At 43.0% G+C, this 23235-nt stretch overlaps 1 protein-coding gene across 4 annotated transcripts in view; it reads left to right on the top strand.

The window, feature by feature from the left end:
- Positions 1-23235, top strand: part of ATXN7L1 (ataxin 7 like 1) — a 97732-nt gene that overhangs the window by 42488 nt on the left and 32009 nt on the right. Inside the window, exon 1 of one of the 4 annotated variants that reach the window (XM_015848276.2) lies at positions 15578-15807. The exons of the other annotated variants lie outside the window; for them this stretch is intronic. Coding sequence (XP_015703762.1) covers positions 15693-15807 — 115 coding nt within the window. The 5' untranslated portion in view covers positions 15578-15692. Of the gene's footprint in view, positions 1-15577; positions 15808-23235 lie in introns of those variants that run through there. 4 annotated transcript variants of the gene reach the window in all.

The following is a 23235-nucleotide window of genomic DNA, read 5'->3' as shown; positions in this document are numbered from 1 at the left end:
TTTGTCCTTGAGAGCTCTCTGGGTCCAATGTAGCAGTGAACAGGCCACAAGCTATCTTCTGCACCATTCCCATAGATCTTAGAAAGTAGTACAGTGTTGTACGGACAATCCAGGTATGGTGAATGCTACCCTCGCAAAGGCAAAACTAAAAGAACTATTTTGAATTCATCTTTTTCCCTAGGTATTCTTGGAGTGCTGTATTTTTAGACTGTCAGAGCAATTCTTGGGGTTCTGAATAGGTACAGAAATGCCAGCTCTGTATCCTAACAGCTGATCGACTCTGCCCAGATTCAGGAAAGTGTTTAGATGTGTAAAAGGTAAATTGAAATTTTTAGACCTAAGGGTTTTTGTTCATTGGTTCATTTCAATTCTAAGCTGTTTGTATGCATGAGACTGTTGGCCACCTCAGTATTGGCTACTGTGCTCATTCAGAACAGCTTGGGGTTCGTTTGTTTTTTGGACATGCCCTAGAGAGAGCTTCGTGAAAGATACTTTGGCAAAGCTATGTTCATTCAAGAAAAGACAAAACAAAATCCTGCCTTCTCTGTGATAACTTGGCCAGGAAGCAAGGTATGTGGATTTAGTAGACTTACCTCCTAGTTGCTATTCTCCCACCTTCTACCTCCTAGGAGTGGAGAATGCTGTAACAACCAGACACGCTGTAAACCACAATGAAGCAATGCTTTTTACACTGAGAGTGTATCAGACAAAGGGAATCTGAATGTAGAGATTAACATCCAGATCTAAGGGATGGACTGAGATCACTGAGTCACTGAGATCAGCTTAAGGCTGGAAGGAGTTTGTTTTTTTTCTTCTGTCTAGGAAGTGAATCTAAGTCGGAGCTGTGTTCAGACTTGCTGACCTGCTTGCTTACAAACAAGTAGTACAGTATTTTATAGGGTTGGCTTTTTATTTCTTTTCTATCATCTTCCCACTGCTTGTGCTGCTTTCCTCTTTATTGCTATTAGTTAATGTCCACAGAGCTTAAAACAAAGTAGGTCAGCTACAGAAATATAGAGAGGGATACGGTCAATGAGTAGTGAAAGTGGAAAGCTCACAACTGCTGATAGAAAACTGCCTTTCAAAAATTCAACCTTGCAACTTACATAGTTGGGGGTTGGCCTCTTCTCCCAGGTAAGTAGCAACAGGACAGAATGACTTCAAGCTGCATTAGCGGAGGCTGAGGTTGGCCATTAGGAAACATTTCTTCACTGAATGGTCAGGAACTGGCACAGGCTGCCCAGGGAGGTGGTGGAGTCACCGTCCCTGGTGGTGTTCAAGAAACATTTACATGTTGTACTAAGGGACATGGGCTAGTGGGGAAAATATTGGTGGTAGGTGGAGGGTTGGAGTAGGTGATCTTGGAGGTCTTTTCTAACCTTGGTGATTCTGCATGCCAATAATAGAAAATTTCTTCATACTTCTAATGAGAAAGCAGGAACATTTTGGCAGTGCTGAACTCTCAAGGGATTGTACATTGGAGAGTGTATATGAAAGAAGGCAACATTCACCACTGAACAGAATGCTATGCATGTGTGCAGTTGCTATTCAGCATAGTGACCTTCCCCCCCACCCTTCACCTATTTCTGGATCTACGTATGAAAGTAAAAAACCTGAAACTAAAACACTGATGTGTTTACCATAATTTACTAAGTTTTGTTTTTACAGTGGCTCAATGATGCTGTAACTTTACAATCTTAAATAGTTCTAAAGAGGAAGTAGATTGACAGAGTAATAGTGGCTCTGGGCTTCTAAATGCACTGAATTGTTCATGTTTACATCTAAGATAATTATAATGTTAGAAATTCTCTTTTTCATAATGTAATCATTGATAATATTTAATTAGTGAACCTTTATGTATTATTTTTTTTAACTGCAGTTAAATTGTGTTAAATGATAAAGTACATACTTGAACCGGATGGTGTTGTCATGGCATTGATGGAGATGCATATTGCTGGTAATTTCTTTCAGTCGAGATTTTAATAGAGATGTAGTTTTAAATAGTAACCAATAAGGATTTCCTTAAAGGAGCATCCATTTATAGAACTCAGCTGTTGAAGGTTGACTGTAGCATTAGGCTTAAGTTTAATCTCCTACATACTATAATTTACAGGGCTGAGTTTAGTGTCTTGTTCTCCCAACGGCTGCATTTGTGGAGGGGTGGGGGTGTGATAGTGGAGGAGATGGGAAAGGTACGGTGGAAATGAGCAGCCATGGCCTGTAAAAACCTGCCAAAATTAAAAGCAGGGCTATTTGGGCTGAAGTTTTCCATAGTATGTTTTACCTGGGCTAAAGAAAGTGGATGTCTTCCATTTTAGAGAATGAATGTGTTGGTGATTTTTGTTTCTCATAAAGCAAAAAATCAACCAGACTCCACAGTCCTGTTCCTAGGTAAAGTTCAAAGTAAGAGCTTTTTTGAATTCACTGTTCAGAAGTGTTTTGGTGAGCTATATGTAAGCAAGAATAAGTCTGTTTTATATCACATTATGTTGCGCTGTTCAGAAGGCACATTTGATGTGGAATCTGGATTTGCCAAAGGCCCAGACAGAAACTCATTGCTTCTTCAGCACATTCCAAAATATGGAGAGCAGGGCTCCTCTCTGCTGTTCTCTGTTGATCCAGCCCATGATTGGACGAGGAAGATGTGGTGGGTTTACTTGGGTGGGGTTCTTTTTTGAAAGTTGACACATTCAGATGTGTTTTTGTGTTGCAAAAGGTAATCAGCATCTGGGTTAGTCACAACCCAGTGGTGTTCCATTTCAGTTCTATAGAAGTTCAGTTCTGTCTGCTTATTATCCTGCCCAAGAACAATGACTTCTAGCACTTCTCTGACCACTTTTGGTCTAGTTCGTTTTCCAGCTGTTACTTGCAATTTCTCACAGGCTAACATTAGGAATTTATTGCAAAGCAGGCACTGGGCCCAGCAGGAGGCCTGGGCATCCTAGTCACAGTGCGGGCTCTCATGGCTGCCCAGCTTGGGCTGCCATAGTTGGTCCCATTGTAACCAGAACGTTATACTGTAAAACTGTGGAACCTGACTAGTGCCACACCTATTCAAAACATTCTGTTTGCGTGCATACAACACTGTACTTAAAATTCTCATCATTTCAGCTATAACTGAAGCTCTTCTGGGTGTTTCCTATTTCTCAGTCCTGTAGTGATTCATATAATTATCTTAAGAGTTTAATGCTATTCTATTTAACTAGTGGTATTAATGTAATAATTGTCATATTAAAATCTAAAAATACTGAATTAGGCATTCTAAAATATGTTTTATCATTACAGGTGGGTTAAAAGTACTGTAGGATTCTGTTTCTAAAATAAAAGTGTTGCATTTATTTGGATAGAGTAATTAATCAGATTTTACAGGACATAATAAGAACTAATATAAGTACATTAGGCAAATGATATTGTTTTAGAGGCTTGAGATTGCTGACTGAAAACTGCTGAATTTTTTAGTTCAGTTTGTTAAGAGAAGGATTAGCTGGGAAGAGTCTCATTTTTCCTTTTACCTCAAAATACTGAAGCAGGAATAGACCTATGCAGGCTAAAACATGGGTCAGTAACTGGCCAGAAATACTGAAAACGTCTGTGTAGATTATACTTGTTCAGATTGATTTAGTTTGTGCTTGGTTATCAGCCTGTGTGAAAGATGCAGTCTGTTCTCTAAGCTTTCTCACCCTGGCAGTACCACTGTGTATGCTCAGGTGAGTCTGAAGACGAGCACATCTTGTTCTGTGACTTTGGGTCACTAAAAGCTATAAGATAACTGTAAAAATGGCGCTTGTTAGGACAACAAAGAATTAGTTTGCTGTTTAAGTAAACCTTTTTGTTACTGTTTAATGCCAGATACATTCAGTAGGAATGCTAAACCAAGCAGTAAAGCTTTTCAGCATTTTTGCTTGGGCAGGAGAGGTGTGGTGAGACCCTTAAATCTGCAGAGAGCAGCACAGTGCAGGACAGTGTGTTTTCAGTCTGAGGGCTGTGGGGTTTTTTTGTTCTCCATGATCTAAAAACTGGTATGAAGCCATTACAGCCTTGATGCAGAAGTTAGCTGCAATGCAAGAGAAGATTGTACTCAAATGAAAATAACTGTGTGTGAGTTCAAAACCTGCAGTTCTGTATCAGCGTAGATCATTAGGGTCTAAATCAGTGCATAACAGGACAGCCTTCTGTTGGGTAGCCTGGCATGCAGCATACCTTCCCATTAGGTGAAAATGCAGCAGAAGTTCTCTAGCAAAAAATAAAAATAAAAACAAAAATTGAACTTCGAAAAGAAAGATCTGGTGTCTGTCACTGGGCTATTGAACAATCCTGTTGACCCAAAATTGCTTTTTGAAGTTAATGGAAATTTAACAGCTACGGTCCTGCAGTGAGGATTCTCAAAATGCAGCTATGGACTGTGTGATGAAATACCTCTCCTTTTGTTTTGAACCTGCTGCCCAGCAGCAAACAGTCACTTCCTGTCCACCTTCATTATAAATGTGCCTCATAACCCTGCTCTGTCATCGCTTTTCTAGTTTGACAAGTCCACATCTGTTTAATTGTCACGCAGGTAGAGACTGTCTGTGTCCTTGCCACATGTCTTTGTATCTGACTCAGCCCTCCTAAGCCATTTTTGAAAGGAGGGAAGCAGTGGTATCACATGCCATATTTCTCAACTAACATTAGTCCAATACAGAACACTGATATGATAATTACAAGACCAGTATCTCATTATAATAATAATAAAGAGACCATCATTTTGTATATAAAATTTAAAGAACTTTTTCTTCCATGTCTTCCATTTTTTTCTGCCATGACATTTCACATTTCTCTACACTGGATTTCTCTTACTATTTTATTACACCATTCAGCAGCATTAGGTCTTTCTGCAATCTGCTGATTTTTATCTTTAGTTCTCTGAGTAATTATATACTGAAGATCTTGTTCTCTGCTAACCGCCTTCTTTTCTGAACTGCTTCTGAATATGTTGAGTAGTTCTGGCCCTAATGCAGACCCTTGCTGTGTGCCACTGGTGAAACTTAGAGAAGACTGACCATCTTCACCTTCTTCTTGCCTAGTAGGTAGCCTTGTGGGATGGGCCTGGAGTCCTCTTTCCCATTCCCTGGCAGCTACTTTTCCTCTTAGAAGCACGAATACAGTTTCACTTCATTTGGAAATTTAAGTAGACAGCATTTATTGGATTTCTCATGTCCACACTTCCATTTATGCCTTCCAGAACACTTGTGACTCATAACTACATTGACGTTTTCCCACTATATCACACTTATCTGTACGTTCACTAATTTGGTTCCTTCATATGGTTTCTACTGCTCTGACCTGGGTACATTTCAGACTTGCTACTGTTCATTTATCTGTACTCTCCCAAAGATGGATGTTATCTTCTGAACTTCAGTACAAGAGGTTTTTTAGTGAGAGGCTTAGTTTGCAGGTTGGAAGCTCAGTAACTGTGTTTGTGAGTTATAGGAGCTCCTGGATGAATGGAGTTGGTTTCTGCTTGTCAGTCTTAAGTTAAAGATGGAATCTCAGCATTACTGCTGTATTCCATGAAACAACCCCAAACCTTCTGAGCCATCCAAGTCTTTTCTCAAGACTAGAAAACAAGCACATTTTGGTTTTGTGTGTATTTTTGCGTGCATACATTTCTGTGTGCATATTTATATATTAACTGATCAAGCTGTTGCATCCTGACTGCAACAGTAGCCTTATTACTAGGGAGCAATTTATTGTTGCTGCCTGCATAAATGAGATGGAAAAAATGGAGCTTGCTGAAGAAGAAAATGCAGGTCTCTCATGTTAAGAAAGTGGCTTGAATATAACTGATTTTCCTCTAATTTCACGAGAATTTCATGCTGGTAGAGGCAAAGCATTCCATTTGGTCTGGGCTGAAATATCTTTTACGAGACTGAAGTAAAAACATAGGAAATGAAGGGAATAGGTTTACAAAATGATTTCTGTTCCAGTACCCACTAGTTTGGAGATCAGAACAGTCATGTGTGATGTGGGGCATTCAGTTTACCCTTTTTGTCCCAAATCTGAGGGAACCTTAAAGAAAAATAAAGCCAGTTACAGAATCCTCAGAGAATTTTGCATTGATACTTGGGGGAAAAAAGAAATCTATAGTAGTATCAACTCTGTATTGTTGGCTCAGTGATAACTTCTGCCATGTCCTGAATACAGATTAACTTTGAGGACAGTCAGGGCGCTCAGACAGCAGTTATCAGTGCTGGGTTGGTTGACAAGGACTCAGCATTCCCTTACGGTTCAGTCAGCTTGTTGGGTGGAGATCCATGGGCTATATACATGCACTGAGTAAAACATTCTCTTGCACACAACACAATAATACCCTACTTGTCCAGTTATAGTTGTCCTATCAAGGTCAGGTGGGTTTTCTGCCAGAAGGCAAAACAATAATAATAATAATTCAAAAAGAAATATTTTTTAAAAGAGCTAAAAGCAGAGGAAGGACGTACATAAGAATGTGTCACACAACCCCAGTGGCACAGTCATATTTCCTCACTTGGGCTTCAGTAAGTGGTGTAAACTTCATTTAGGGTCTTCCTGTCAGACCTGGGAAGATGTGGAGTATTTTTTGTTTTCTTCTCTTCCTTGGCCCACTGCTTCATTCAGCCCTACCTGGTCAAAACCAGCCTGTCTGTAATTGGAAAAGGGTGAGAATGAGAGGTCAACAAAAACACCATAGCTGGAAACATACTTTGCAGAGCTTTTTTGCTCTGTTTTGTTTTGTTTCTTAAGGAAACCAGGCAGAGAGGTCCCTTGGGTTGTTTTTGTATCCAGTCCATGTTGTGCTGACTCCTTCACTTGTATCCAACATCATTTTCACAACATTAAGAAAGAAATTTGGAAACGCCAGCCTGCAGTGTCTCACACACATTATAGTTTTGAGATCACTACAGTATCTAAGTATCATTCCTCAGTTAGGGAGTTTTTGGAAACAGATGAAAGCTTCAGAAAGCTTTTATCTCACAGTTGGCATGGGCCAAGCAACAGTCTGCCTGTGCATGATCTGCAGCCATTCCTCCTCACCACAGAGTGGATCAGGATTGTCGCAACCCTCATAGCAAACAGCTGTGGGCAGGCTGGAGCAGACAGAGCTGAGCTGTTACTCATGCCCTCTTTAAGGATGCCTGGTCGTTGTGATCCCATGAGCAATCCTTTCATTCTTCCTATAATGAAACGTCAAAAGGTAAAGGCAGATTTTGGAAGTGTGGGCAGTGAGGTGGAATGCTTTCCTTCCATGCATTTCTGAGGCCTGTGCCACTGTGCAACCTTGCCAGGCAAGGTTGGCATCAGTTTCTTCTGCTCTTCCATTCACAGACAGAGATTCAAGTTACTCAGTAGTCCATGTACTAGGACTCTTTTATTTCAGGTTGCTTATCACATGGTGCAGTTGTATGTGAAGAAACAACAGAGTTGTTACCAGCATTTACACCAGAAGCAGTGTTGAAGCATACAACATGTTTTATGTTTGTGTTTTGAACTCGCAGTCTGAATGTGGCAGTTTTAGCTAGATTTGTATCAATCAGATAAAATGAAGTTCAAATAACAGATAACTTGAGAATAAAGCATAATTGATTCACGAGAGCTATACAAATAAATAATTCCACTCCACACTGAACTCATTTAGCTTGCTGAATGCAAGACTTTGCTGCAGCCATCAGCTCTTCACTGAGTAATGTATGCCTCTTCGTTTTCAGTTCAGCTCCTGGAGTTTGCTTCCATATTTCCATTTTACAAATCAAATCTTTCCAGTTGTTAAGCTGAATCTTAGTTTAGTGTCACTTTAGTAGAATTGCCTTACATCTTCTTTTGTTTCTTAAAGTTTGACATTTAATGTAGGATTAGATTGATTTGATTTCATTTTTTCTAGGCTCATACATCACAAAAGAGAGAACGCAACGCAAGTATTTTATTTAGTCTTAAAGGGAAGTTAGAATATCTATTGGGAAGTCGTGTTTAATGACAAAAGGATATGAATTCAGCAGCTACATCTCTGTAGTCAGAATTGCACAATATCAGTTGAGAAGCAAGTAAAACAGGTGACACTTTTGCCTGTTGATGACCAAACAAAACTGTCATTTCTGCTGCTTCATCATATCACGCCTTTCTTTTGATTTTTCCTTCTCGGCTTCAGCAAATACCAAATATATTTCACTCCAGTCTTCCCCAATGTTACTTTGAGGAGTCCAGCACTACATATCTTCTTTCATTTTCCTTTCCAGTTTATGAGAAAATCTGCTTGAAAATGCACTGTAGCCTCCTTTTAGATTAATTAACGTAATCATATGATACTTTCTTACATGTCTGTATTAGCGCTCAGCTAACTGAAGGTCTGACTTGGGCATTCTGTGTCTGTAAAGGGAATTGCTCCATAGCAAAGCATTGCTTAACTCCATTTTGTAAAGCATATTTATGGAGTTATGTGAGATGCAAAGGTAGCTTTTCCTTTTTTTTTAATGGTAAATTTTAGAGCATTAATGTTGCGTTCTGCAAAATGCTGTTCAACTTCTGCTCACGCAAAAAAAGAAAAGCTCACATTCATTGAGTCATGCAGTATAAGTTATAGGGTATTCCATCACAAATAATCCTAGTCAGCAATCCAGGCAGCAAAAAGCTGAATGTCTCATTCAGATGTGTGTTCTCTAAAGCTGGTCTGCGTGTCATTCCAGTACTGTGTGTTTAATGCACATGTGCCTCTGCTGCTGGTAGTGTCGATGATGGTGCTGCTGCCAGCATCATGCACAGAAGGAAGCACGGAGTTGTGGCAGAGGAAGAGCTTGCAGCCTTGCTTCACTCGCAGAGGAAGCTGCTCACTCCTGGCATTTGTATTGCAGTTCGAGCTGGGTTTTTAAGGCAGGATTTCTCCCTGCCTGGGCCTGTTTCTTTTTGTCTTTTCCTTCTTTTGTTATGCCACAATTCTTAGTGCATTTCACATAATGCACGTTAACGCATTTACACAGTGCGTTTCAGCGGATGAGACAGCAGCAGCTATGCCTAATGCTGGTCATACCTGTTAAGCTTTGCTGTTCTCATTTTTGTCATATGATTTTTCATAAAGCTCAATTTCAGCTGCACCGCACTGATCAGTCACCAGCTGCTCTTTACAGTGTTCCAATTACCTGGTACTTTGGAAAAGGTCTGTTTTGTCTTAAATAATTGCCATCCCTGATCTAATGCCCTCCAGGCTGAAGGAGGACCATGGTTACACTGCAGGCACAGCTGGCTCCCTTGGGATGCCTCCGGTCACTGAGGTTTGGTTTGGGAGAAATGGCTTTGGGATCTGAGTCTAAAAGCGTTCTGCCAAGAACTTCATGTAGGTTTCCTAAGCACTGACAAAGCCGAATGGCTGCAGCACTAAGCCAGCTCTGCTCCTATCCTGCCCAGGGGCTGGATCCTGCTCAGCTTCATGCCGGGTGGTGCTGTAGCAACACCCTGAAACTGCAGCATGTGTTATGTTTCTGGCTTACGTCACTGAAAGGTGGGATTCTTCAGGGAACTTTGAAGCATCATGTATTTTGGTTGAGCAAATGTGTGCTGGTGGGGGCCTGACGGGCTGTGTGGGGCCATGCAAACCCTGAGCTGCCCCACTGCTCAGCCCTGACTTCTGAGGTGTTCTCTGTAGGGAGGTGATTCTTTTAGAGCTGTTGCTCAGCGTTCATTTCTTTTTTAAGGTTATTTAGTACTATGTCACTGCAGCAGTGTCTGCTGGTAAATGGGACCAGGCTGCAGGCACTACAGCAAAAGCAGTTTTGAATAGAATGAAAAGATACCTTACAATTTAATCACTATTTCCTTTAATTGAGCATCAAAACTCTTTGACTTCTGCCATTCAAACAGATATTCCATTCATGTGTTGGGGAGACGTTTGGAGGCATATGCAGAAGTGTAATTTTCCCGGGGTTATTTTTCTTGGAACTTAATGTCATTAACTTCCAGCAATGTCTGCAGCTGCCTAATAAAAATATCCTGCATTCCTAGAAACAGCACATTGTACAGATGACCAGAATGACCAAACAATTTTAGAATGTAACCCACTTGGTTACATTAAAATATGTTTTGTTTTACTCAGTGTAAATCTAAACTAAAGGATTAGCTGCAGCAATGTCTGCTAGTGATTTTATTTATGTACATTATCTATCCACAGGAAAGTTCTCCCAGTACTACAGCAGTTCACTTTTGTCACTTTGGGTGCTTTCCATCTTATTTCAAAGCTACTGAAGGCATCCCGATTTCTGTTGCCTTAGTGATCTGGCCTTCCTTAACATGAAGAATACTCATATAGGGTTGCAAGAAATAAAATAACTGATGTTCCTGTGGTACAAATGAATTTTCACGCAGTTTAATTAGTCAGTTTAGATTTGGGAGAATTTCCAGTGGCAGGGCTGGATTTTTTAGTCATGAAGTAGCTGAGTGTCACAAACAAGGTACTAAGAGCGTGACAGCACTGAGTCACAAGTCGGGCAAGGCACTTTGAGTGCAGAAGAGCTGTAGCCAGTAGCTGTTGGTGGCTGTCCCCAGGCACACCAAGTCGCCCATGAAGCAGGTCTGATGTACAAAGCTCTGCAGCAATCATTTGTTCCAGAGTGTCGTTCTTGGAAATGAAGAAGGCCGTTTCTTATTGATGTATATAGGTAGGGAACAAAGAGCTTGTCTCCTTTTGTGTCCAGTTCTTTTCAGACTCCCGATTGTGTTTCTGAAAAAGCTGTATGAAGAGGTACCCGTTCTTACCACATTTATCACATCCTCTTTACTGGATGAAGCTGTGACGAAGAGTGCAGGGTGAGCTGCAGCCAGCAGTGTGGTGCAGAGTATCAGGTAGAAACCAGACTGTCAAACTTCATCATCTGGCCAGGATGCTTTCTCTGTTGGTGACATCAGCATGGCTGTGACTGGGCCAGGCTGTGGCTTGCTGGGCACCTGATGGGGATCAGATCATCCTGTGGCACGCTGTGAGGAGGGACAGCACCCACTCTGCTCATACCACCTGTCTGTCCCTGCTCACATCACCATCTTTCTTGCCCACAGTGCTTCTGCAGTTCATCTCACCTTTAGGGAGACTATTCAACTCACTATAAAAAATAGGAGAAAACTGTGGGTGCTCATATTGGGCTTTTTTGTTTGTTTTGGCTTTCTGTTTTGTTTTGTTTTGTTTTGGGGTTTTTTTTTGGTGGCTTCACGCCTTTCCTCCTTTTGTTTGTTAGTTTTCAGCTGCTTTAGTGAGCAAGGCTGGTGAATAGCAGAGGCAGTGCAAAGAAAAAGGGAGAGAGTGCATGGTTCAGTGGAAGCAGCAGCAACAATTATTAAATCAGCTTGGCCAGTCATGTTTAAACTACGATTATAAGAGAGTAACTTTTGGAAAGGGCACCTTACCTTGAAGATGAAAGATCTGCTGTTCACATTAACCTAGAAGTGGTGTTTTTCTGGGCAATACCAATTCAGATGTGATTATTTTTGTGTTAGTTGGCATGTACAGATTGATGACATCCAGGTATTAGTGGCAGTGTGGTATTTCCCCCCGAATTTCATGCTCATCTCTAGCAGGAATTCAGAGCCCCAAAGGGAAGAAGACTTTAATGTATGGAGTCAGCCTGTTAATATTATCAAAAAACACATAAAAATAACAGGGGATGATTTCACAACTAAAGTTCTGCATCCTTTGATTGAATAGGATTAAAGTAAAAGTTGTAATTCAGAGAAAATGAGAATTAGAACAAAACAAAAAGTGGTGAGGTTTGCCAGACTGCACATACAGAGCATTGCCTTCTGCAGCACTGCATTCAGAAAGGAAGAGGTAGCAGATTGAATAGGAGTCTCTGCAAATACTTTGTGAACTTAACTAAGGATGGCTTTGACTGTTTATCAGCTGTGTGTTAGCATTTAGTAAGACTGCACTGCTGTTACAGTTTCTCAAAGGCTGGAGATGAGAACAAAATAGGTAAGGAACTTTCTACGTTTAAAACATTTTTACTATTTTTTTTAGTCTTAGAATTTTCTATTATCCATTCTGTGAGTGGAAAAATACATCTGGAAGGCTGATAGTGGTACAAGCAGCCTAAAAGCAATGGAAACCTGGTGTAGGGAGCCTGCTTTGGCAGGGAGTTTGGACTCGATGATCTCTAGAGGTCCCTTCCAACCCCTACAATTCTGTGATTCTGTGAAAAAAATGAAGTGTAATTCAGGAGTAAAGGAATGTATGAATATTACCTGCATTCCTGCCGTGTGTGCAGGTGACCTGTAAGACAGTTTGTGATTGTACTTGTGTAAATAAAAGAAGTACATGTATGCTTCTCTGTATTTAGATAAATGGTCTATTTTCCACATATCCACCACAAGCAATTAAATACCAGTTTGATGGTTTGAGTCAACTTCTTTGCAACTTAAAATATATTTTTGCAGTACTGTCAAAATGTGTACATCTGTACATGAAAATAATGGTGTGAATATACATTAAATTCACAGAATCGTAGGGGTTGGAAGGGACCTCCAGAGATCATCAAGTCCAACCAAACAGTAACTAAATTGCTAGTTCTAATGCAATACTGAGAGGCTGTCTGAAACAAAACCTTTACTAGTAGTTCCAATTAAGTCAGTAAGAGATCCCAATATTACCTGGAATTCTAGAATCCCTACAAAGAAAAGAAATGCAGCTTTGGGTTGCTCACGAATATTATGTAGCATTGCACAGGTGAAGCAACAAAGATCGCTGAATCAAAGAATCACAGGAAGGGACCTCAGGAGATCATTGAGTCCAACCTCCTGCTAAAACAGGTTCCTTACAGTAGGTTGCACAGGGAGGTGTCCAGACAGGTCTTGAACATCTCCATAGAAGGAGACTCCACAACTTCTCTGGACAACCTGTTCCAGTGCTCTGACACCCAGAGAGGTACTGCTGAGCTCCGTGGCACTCATGAGGTGCCCAAGTGTTGAGATGATCATTTGTAAGTAACTGAGAGCAAGGTCTGGTTTGTATGTGATTGTACAGTGTTAAGCGTAGCTATGTTTTGGGAAGACAATGTGATCATCTTTTGTTATTTCAGCTTGCTTAGACAATTTAGGTTGGAAGTTTTACTGCAAGAAATCCTTGTTCAGCTCAAAATGGGGAAAAAATGCTCTTAATTTTATTGTTACAGTGTTTTGTTTTTAATAAAAGAGACTTATCTCTAAAGACCCTCTCTGGACTATGGCCAAGAAGGAGAAACACAGTAAAAAGGAACTTTCTTAGGAAAGCAGAGATAGTAGGCTGCCTTTTCTTTTGCTGTTAAAGCACTCAAAGCTATTTTTAAAGTACCCCTTGAATTCCTCCAGAATTCCAGGCCTTTCTGGAGGAGCAGCTCTGAAAATCAGGGACTGCTGAGGCATCAGCCTGACCTGTAAGATAACATAAACAGAACTGAATGTCTGTCAAGCAACACTTGCTAGTGGAGGATTTGTACTTTTTCTCTGTACAGTAACAGTTGTTTGATTTGTTTATGAGGATCTGTGACGTATCAGGAGTGTTTTATAGGCTGCAAACATGGCTTTGGTGGAGCGCGTTTCTAAAATGGATGAGGTGCTTGATTTGGTCAGTAAGTTTGGATCTGGTGGAGTTGTCGAGTCGGAATGCTGGGAATCCATAGAAACCTGTTCCCTGCTAAATATGGGTTAGATAAGATACCTGGTGACAGTTTTTTCCAGGAGTCTGAGCACATGATGAGCTGGAGCTTTATGGATTCACCTGAGATGATCTCTGTGGATAATATCAGCAGAATTCTGGCTTTCCCAAACGTTCTGACCTACACTGCTCTGAACTCCTCTTCCCTCCACCAGCGCAGAAATATCCATGGCCCTGAAACATTTCAAACTGGGCTTCAGAGTGAGATTAACACGTCATTACAGAAAATTTCCTTGAAACAGTTAATACAGCTGAGGCTCAAATATATGAGCTGGTATTTCAATTCTGTGTTGGGTTTATTTTTTTGCCTGAAGTCAGCTCTGTTGTTTCTGCCAGTGCTGGATTGCTGAGACTGTAGCCTTATTTCTAGGTGGAAAAAAAAAAGAGCCTGCATGTTGACCTACCTAGCACTATGAGGAAATAGAATTAATTCTGCCACTATTTTAGGCCCACGGAACTTCAGCAAGAAGCACACGTAACTCCCAACAGATTCTAAATTCTCAGTGCCGTAATGCAGTGCAGACCTGGCAGTGTCCGTGTGCTCAGAAGGGTTCTTGTTTTTAAAATGTGTCCTTCTATTGAAAACTCCAAAGGAATATTCTTTTGTTGTGCAGCATCAAAAACAAATAGGTGCTGCAGGTGGTGTTGGTGTGATGCTCTTTCTGAACAGGGACAAACGCAACTTTGTCTCATTAATCTTTGGCTACTGTAATCCTCTCTTATGCGAGGGATGTGTACCCATAGTGAATGCTTCCCATTCAGACGTCCCAGAAGCATGTAGTGTTATTGTGCTCAGGTCAGCTCATGCCCCACACGCAGTTCGTTGTGGGGTTTGGGTTTTGTCTGCTTGTTTTTACTATGATCCCCACACTGAAATTACATGAGAGGGAGGGAAAAAAGCACCATCACCACAGGTTGTGCTCCTTCAAAGACACATTGGCTCCATTTCGGGCCCAGTGGCTCAGGATCTCTCGTATCCATTTCTGTCTTTGGCTCCACTGGAGCTGTGCCAGGAGCCGCAGTGCAGCGCTGAGCCCATCTCTGGGAGCGCTGCTTCCATCTGCCCGGCCTCTGCCTCGTAACCAGCGTCTCCAGCAGAGGGTTCTGTGAGTACGAGAGCTGTGGGTAAATGGGGGCTGTGCCCTCGCTGCCACTCGGGACCCTGCAGAGGTGGGAGGGTGAGCACATCTGAGCTGAACAGGAGGGAACAGAGCTCCACATGTGTGCGAACATACACACGCTCAGTGGTAAGACAGCCCTAAGTGCCTTACGAGTTGAGGTTTGTTGGTGCGTTTCACGTTGCCCACAGCTGTGAGAACAGATCTGTTAAGCTGAGGTCCCATGCTGGCATTATGCGATGGAAGTTTGGGCTGGCTTTATGAGCGCAGTTTCTATGCCACAAGTAGTTGTGCACACTGAGCGCCGGGGGTCCCGTGCAGCTCGGGATATGCTGCAATTCCGCACAGTTGACAGCTGTGCATTAGAACAGGAAACCTTGGCTCTTCCTGCGCCTGTTGCGGGCTGTTGGCCGTGCGGGACCTTCCCGGCTGTCAGGGAGCGCGGAGGCCGCAGAACGCGGCGCAGGCCTCGGGCATGGAGCATGCGCCGGGCCGCCTGTTTACAGCGCTGCCCCGGGCTGCTGCCGCGCCGGCCGCTCCGGCAGGGGGCGCTCCCGGCGCCGGGCGGGCCCGCAGCGGAGCCCGGGGGGCTGCGCAACGTGCGACCTGCGGGCGGCTCCCGGAGCGGAGCGGGGCGGGGCGGGGCGGGGCGGGGCGGGGCGGGGCGGGGCGGGGCGGGGCGGGGCGGCTGTGCGGCCCCGTGCCCAAATCGGGCAGTGCCGCCGCCGGGACTTTGGCCCCGGCCTGATCCGTGCCGTGATTTCTCCCTTTTTTTTCCCTTCCAACCGTATCGGCGGAGCGCTGTGCAAATCACCATCGCTCGTGCTGCCTGCGGACTTGGAATCTCACATGCTCTGCGATGTTCGCGTTTGCTATGGTGCTCCGCAGTCTGAGCGCTGATGCCGAGCTCCAGCGCAGGCCGTGTCGCTGCCCCTCATTGGGGTCCAGAGAGACAGAGAAACCTCCGCCAGAGCCGCGTGCAGAGGGGTTACCGGGATTTCAGCCTGTTCCATAGTATGTATTGCTACACCCTCAGTTTTGCACTGTCACGTTTATTTCACGTGTCTCCGTGTGGCACGGCGCAGCGCACACTGTGCTGGTGGTGCTGGCCATAGGTGGTGGCTCAGAAATAACATCACTCATACCTTTAATTGAATGATGGCGTGACAGCACCAAAGCAGTTTAAACACGGTTGGGAAATTGCTGATTCCTGAGCAGGCAGCTGTCAGCTTCACAGTGGGCTCCTTTATATAGATTCCATAGAGCTTTTTAAATAAAGAGCAGGAGAATTACTGAGCGCTTGCTATCAGCGCTTTGATGTGATTTGAATTGTGTAAGTTAAATTAAAAGAAAGTGAATGTTTCTGTGGTACTCAGTTCTTCTCTAAATATTTGTGATTTCCCTCGACGTGGAGTTCTTGGAAGAACAAGGGTTATCTGCGGGCTGTCAGGGCTGTGCGTGGCTTAGTGTTGGCATTACCACTCCTGCTCTCCTGTGCTGTAGGATGGACTCCGTTACTCACTGTCATCGGTTGCAGCCTTGCGCTATGTGCTGTAATACGTTTAGTAGGAGAAAGAAGTTTTCTATCTCTGTTACATTATTTCTAAGTGGTTATAACTGCCCAGAGAGGCTGTGGATGCCCCATCCCTGGAGCTGTTCAAGGCCAGGTTGGATGGGGCCCTGGGCATCTTGGTCTAGCATTAAATGTGGAGGTTGGTGGCCCTGCCTGTGGTGGGGCGGTTGGATATTCATGACCCTTGAGATCCGTTCCAACCCAGGCCATTCTGTGATGAGCATCAAGTCTAAGTGACACTTGTGTGGGTTTTTTCATTAGAAGACAGGATCCTCCTGGCTCACCTGAGACCAGTGCCAGCCAATGGAGGTGGCATCTGTTCACCGCTGTAGAAGTCAGTGGCTGCCAAATGAGCTTTTTCTGTAGAGCCAGAAATGTTCTGAGGTCTCTGATCAGTATTGGACTGTAGCACGATGAACCTGTAAAGGGTCTGGAGCACAGGACTTGTGTGGAGGGGCTGAGGGAACTGGGACGGTTCAGTCTGGAGAAGAGGAGGCTCGGGGGAAGCATTATCACTCTACAACTGCCTGAAAGGATATTGTGGTGAGGTGGGGGACAGCCTCTGCGTACAGGTAGCAGCTATAGGACAAGGGAGAATGGCCTTCAGTTGTGCCAGTGGGAGTTCAGGATGGATGAACCAGAGTGTTTTTAAGAAGAGGTAGAGCAGGTGCAGAAGTTGCTTCTCTTGATTGCAGTACGACTGGCAGCACGCATGAAGCCCAGTGCCAGCCTCCGTTCTTCTTCCCAGGATTTTCAGGCCATAACATGTAACTGTCCTTCAACGTGTGCTTCCTAGGACGTTCTCTGAAAGCCTTTCACATGCTGCTAATTGTGTTCCTGGCTAGAACTCTTATCTTGTGGTGGGGGGAGCAGTAACAGCAGAAAATTTAATTGAGTGCAGCTTGTGTATGTATGTGCTTGACAGATAAACAGCTGGTTTACCTGGAAGCTACTGGCTGAAGTTTGCTGTGATGGGAGCCCACATGAAGAGGAAATACCTTTGGTGTATTTCCTTAAACCTCGCAGCAGTTGAGACTTTTCAGTGCAGTGGTTTAACACTGTAGGCTTATGCATTTCTGGTCCTTCCTATTTCAGTGGCGTTTGGCAGCAGGGAGGTGGGAAGCGTTGGCCTTTCCCTTCTTACAGTAAATAAGAGGTGAAAACTTTTAAGCCTTCTGCTGATATGTGTCACTAAACATTTAGCCAAGTCTGTTGCTCCCAGTTGTTTATCAGTAGTTGAGTCCATCCCTTTCTAGTGCTTGTGGTGCTCTCATCATTAGTGAATACTTCCAAAAAAACACGGTATGTAAGACCTGCAAATAACGCAGGAAACATTTTCCTTTGTTGTTGTCTGAATGCTATACCATCCAAAACACATGTATTAGCTCCTAATAACAAGTTTTATTGTCCTAAGATAAAACAGTAAAGGACCTTCCACTACTGTCAGCTTTCAGGTGTTGAAATCTAAGGAGATGAAACAACTGAATCTTCCAGAATTCCCTGATGAGTAACAATAGACTGAACCTTGATTTTGAACTGTTGCTTTTCTTGAATTATTTATGTTTCAGACTTTAAACAACCTGGAGGGTCAAGGCATTTGGTACTAGGGAGAAAGAAGGGAGAGGTAGTAATGTTTTAGGTGTAGGACTCCAGGTTCCCAGGTGTTACAGCGATGTTCTGAAGGGGTAGATAACTCTTATTCTCTGTGTAGTCGTGTACTCTGTGACCCTCTGTCTTTTGCTACCACATGAAACTGTTTCAGAAGCTCTGTGCTATACATTGTCATCTTCAGATCTAAGTAAATCTCTTCCTTAGTATTTAGAGACAAGGTTGATTGCTCAGGCATGGATACTTCTGGTTCATGTGTTAGCCATTGCTGGTTAAGTGCAATAATCCTGCTGTACTCTAGCTGCCATTTGGCAGACACAGCAATAATTGCTCTGTGATCAATTTGCCAAATAAAGAGTTTAGTTCCTCTTCTGTAATCAGGCTGGAGTCAACTGATTATAGCTGAGATTTTTCATGCTTCTGTGTGTTCTGTGTGTTGTCCTTTCTGTGTCTCTTTGGTCCAGTTGCTTCCATAGTTGGAGGGAAAAAAAGAGATTTTTAAACTCTTCCTATTCCCACGACTTAAATACTTCTTGTTACCTTTAAGTAGTAGGGTTTCCTTCAGCTGTAGCATCATCACTTTGGTGAGGAGGGGCAACTTTCAAAGGTATCTAAAGACTGTAAGGTCTCTTTGGACTTTTTTGTCTTCTGATGATGGGAGAGGATTTGGTCCTGTAGCATGAGCACAGATTGTCTGGTTCAGAGGAAGCAATTGGCAGGTAGGAGGTCACGTTGCTGGGTTTTTTCCGTTTCATTCCTTGTCTACCATATTATTTCACTATTAATTATACTTTTGGCATTGTGGCCAGGAAAACAGCTTCAGTCTGGATTGGTACCATCCGTTGCTTTGTTTTTCCTACGGTTAGGAAGGCACTTGTATTTTAACTTCTCCATTATTGAGAATATCAGGTTTAAATGACCTGGCTGTAAATCACGATCCCAAGTGATCTCACAGCTCAATCCCTCTGCATAGAGGCCATCCCAGCTGTGTTAGCATTTGCTGTGCTGGCTGCTGCCTGCTCCTGTGTTGTCACAAGTGTCCCGTGCTCGTCTGCACCGCGCTCCCCACCTTCCCACAGCCCTGATGCAAGCTGGCAGGATTGCACGCAGCCAGCTCTGCCTTGACACTGTGCCTTTGGTAGTAAAAGTTCTTAGGACTGGGAGCACAGGCTGATGCTGCTAGGTGGTGCCTTCAGCTGGGTGTGAGGTAGTGGCTTCATCTGGAGTCTCTGCTGTTTCTGCCAATGTTCTTGCCTTTGGAAATGCCATGCAGGCACCCAGAGTTACCTCTGTTTAGATCAATAAGGACTTCAGTCTTTTACTGGAGAAAAAGTTTCCGTAACGTTTCCAAACACGCACCAACACAGAAGTGCGGGAATGTCTGCACAGAGCTGCATGTAGTTAGCCTAACTAGTGACTCTCCTCTAGTGAGTCCAACTGGAGCTGGTTTGTTTCTGCACCTCTGGTACAGATAATCTGACCACGGGTAACTGAGTGTTGACTCTATAAATAACTCATCTGTACACACTGCAATCCTGCCCTTTAAAATGTTTTCTCTTCTTCCTGTTGGCTCCCAAGCTTACTCCCCTTGTAATCGTTTTTTGACTGACCAAAGGCTGCTTTCCTCTCTTGGCAAAGGGTTTTACTGTTCATTCTTCCCACCTGACATGACATTACACCTGGCACGGATGAAGCCAACTTAGCCCCCCCATATCAGTCTCTTCCATTCAGGGTGGTGATGGGAAGGTTGGTACATCATTTATCCAAAGCATGGCATTTGTAACACACGAAGCTAGTTGCAATGAGGAGTGGTTTAGACACGCATTCAGAGGTGGAAAAAACGCACAAAGTACGTTTCACTTGGATTCTCTTAAGCTGATTTACATCTCTTTATGTCCTCTTAGGGATGAATTTCATCAGTTTACACTGCTGTACATCATAAATGATACAACTTGAATTTGAAGCCATCCTTTTTAGATCTTAACTTGCAAATAAGAGTAGAATTAAAGAGGTTCTGCAGGAAAAGGAGATACCAAAATGCCTTTCCAGAGGCCCCTCTGTGGTTCGGGTATGTCTGTAGTATTGTTTTCTTACAGTTTTCTTCTGTAGAAAGCTGAGGTTTTGGGTGTTTGTAAGTGCAATCGTATGTAATGAGAGAAACACGAATAAGTGACCTCTCCAGAAACTATTTTGGACTTCCGTTTGGAGGCTGTGAATGCAGGGTTATAGCACATGGATATCCATGCAGTGTTCTAAAGAATAGGTTTTGTTGTTTGCGGCACATAATCTGCCTGAGAGATGAAGGATTTATCTGAGACATTGGGAATGAGAAAATACTGTGCACTGACACTTATCAAACCTGCTATAGAGGCAGCGTAATACAGAATCAAACTGAAATACAAACTCATTAAAATTTCAGAACAAACCTGTAGTCCCCAGTTGGGCAGATCTGTTTGGTTAACTTGATTTTCAAAAGCTGTCAGAGTATCTGAAGGGGATTCATTTGAGGCTGGGGAATATCCATGAGGAATGACAAACATAGAAAAACAAGTAAAATTACCATGTAAAAATGTAAACTTGAGTTTCCTGAAAAATAAATGTAATAGCAACAAGGCTTATCCAATTAGACTTTTTTTTTCCCTCAGAATTTTTAACTCCCTACCAGTATGGCATTAAAGATGCACAGTTTCAGTGATTCTTTGAAAATCAACAACTGCAAAGAGACAGCTTCATTAACGTGCCCCCAGAGAACAGTGCTTCATGTGGCAGCAGCACTCGTGCTTTGGCAGTTGTCGCACGGGTGCTTCTAGACCAGGCATTGCACAGACTGTCCCACGGGGGCTGAGGGAACACAAAGGACACTGGATATGGGGTGAGATGGCAGCGGTGCTGTGGGGCAGGGCAGCTCAGGGCAATTGAGGTAGGGCACATGTGAGGAGCAAAGCCACAGGTTTTTAGAAAAATGCTTTTCACTATTTTTCTGCTTATGGATCAGCTTGTTGTTAGTATGGAGAGAAAATATATATGTATCATGAAAATGCTGGTTTGGGATTCCAAAAGCCAGAACATTTAAGTAGCAAATCACATCCAAGGCTGTTATTCTCAGCTAATTCAGCAGAGCTACCACTTCTGTATGTGACTGTTCTAAGGAACGCTGAGTTATTGAGTAAGCTTTGGCATGACTCTATGCATATGAAACAATCATGAACATATGTCTCCTAAGGATGATAGGTTGTTTCCTCTGAGTTGTATAGTACAGTGTTGTTGTTGGATATTTTTGCCAGAGTCCTAAAATATGTGTATGCTGCCTAAACACGGCCCATCTTGCTGTAATGTTTGCCTTACTCTTTTATCTGTACAGCAGTCATTTTTAACTGCTTGAAATCTGACTCTGACTGTTAGTAGTATCCGTAATGTGGTTAACACCGTTAGCTCAGTTACCTGAAAAGCCGTTGTGATTGCATTCAGCGTTGTAGGAGGAGCTGAGTACCATTCATCCCATTTGTTTTGATCTGAGTATGGAGAAAATATGACATCTAGTGCTGAGCTCACTGTGGAGTCCTGCCAGCCACTTTGGTTGTCCATCCTTAGATTCTTTTAGCTCTAAAAAGAAATGCTGTTCTCTCTCTGTTTAGATTAAGTAAAACATAGAAGAAGTACCCTTTTTCTCTAATAGTCTATCATGGATAAGGGGAAATATCCAATGAGTTCCTAAAATGCTAATATATGTAAATTATTTTGTAAATATCATTGAAGATGGAGATTGAGATGCAATGATATATTTTACCTGAGAAATGCATGTAAATAAATAAGATGGCCCTGGATGGAAAGGGTCTGCCCCAGGCCCAGTGTCTACTGTTACTCAGTAAGAAGTGTGAGGGCTGGTTGTACCTCATTTTCCACTACTTCCAGCAGTGTGTCTGCAGCAAAATGATTTAAGTCCTGCGCTTGGGGGAGTGAATAGATGAGTTGCTTTTAAATTAGTGTATCTGATAAACTGGACTGCTGCTCCTTGTGTTTTATTTCAGTGCTGAATGTAATATCTTGTTATGTTCAACAAATACTCTAATTAAGGATTTCTCTTCACATAACAGCCACAAAATCATCCACAGAATTCTTACTTGTCTGCACCGCTGCTGTTGCTTGAAGGAAGTATCTTAGCTTGACTGCCAGAGAACTTAGTAGGTTAGGGCTGGTAGTGCAGGTAATGGAACACCAATGCAGAAGGCAGGTGAGGGCTGTCCTTGCTGGATGAGCACAGGGTGTAGGATGGCATTAACCCTGCACCCTCCAGGCAGTTCAGAGTGTCTCACAGGTTTTATGTTGGGCTATCAGAGCGTTGCTTCTAGCGCAGCTGGAGATTTCCTCAGCAGAGCTCTCCTCACCCTTCTTTGGGAGAGCATCACTTGAAAAAACAGAAAATTTTTACCTGTGATTCATTTGCTGTGTCTTTTTTGCCCACGGATTTCTGGTCTTGCTGAGCTGAGAAAAGCTGTGAGTTCCAATAGCCAACTGGGTGGTTTTGCTGTGTTAACAGCACAACAGTGGGCAAATACCAATAATACATACAGAATTGTGTCTTCATAAGAAGTGATGGCTTCTTACCTAGATCTAAAATTCCTTTCTTAAGTAAGTTAATACCGTGCATGGTTGCTATCCCATTTCATAGCTGAAGAAGTAGGCCTTGTCACAGGAGTTACATCCAGGTCTGCTGCTGCATTGTGAGGTGTGATGTTGGCAGCTGGACAGCCATCGTTCTCCTGACTGCTACGCTGGGGTGCTTCAGTGCTGCAGGTCTCAGAGCACTCACAGAAGGAGCAAGCAAGCAGCCAGCAGCTCCGCTTCACATTTGGCGCGGTTAATCCGCTATTGGAAGAAGTTTTGTGCTGTGGTGGAGCTCTGCTTGACCCTTCCTTTTTTTTACGCTTCCTACTGAATAGAAATAAGCGTTCTGGGAAGCACTGAGTGTTTTTTATGGAATTTGGCCATTTTTGAGAGATTTGGCCACTTAGGAGTAATTTAGTGGTATTCCAGAGATTATTCCTGCTGTCTCACGTATAATTACCCCGGCTTTTATCAAGTTATCCCACAAACGAAGGATGTTTCAGGAAAGCAGCAGGCTTGTCCTGCTCCATTAGACACAAACACCCCCCTCTTTCCTGAACCAAGAAAGAAAAAAACAAAGCCAAACAAAACCAGAGCGTCCTCCTCTCAGTAGGCACCCGTGGGTTTGCTGCTTTCCATTTGACACTTCGCTTTAA

The sequence above is a fragment of the Coturnix japonica genome, chromosome 1 (assembly GCF_001577835.2).
Source record: "Coturnix japonica isolate 7356 chromosome 1, Coturnix japonica 2.1, whole genome shotgun sequence".
In the NCBI taxonomy this organism is placed as follows: Eukaryota; Metazoa; Chordata; class Aves; order Galliformes; family Phasianidae; genus Coturnix; species Coturnix japonica.
The sequence above is the reverse complement of the archived record's forward strand: the minus strand, read 5'-3'. Positions and strand labels throughout refer to the sequence as shown.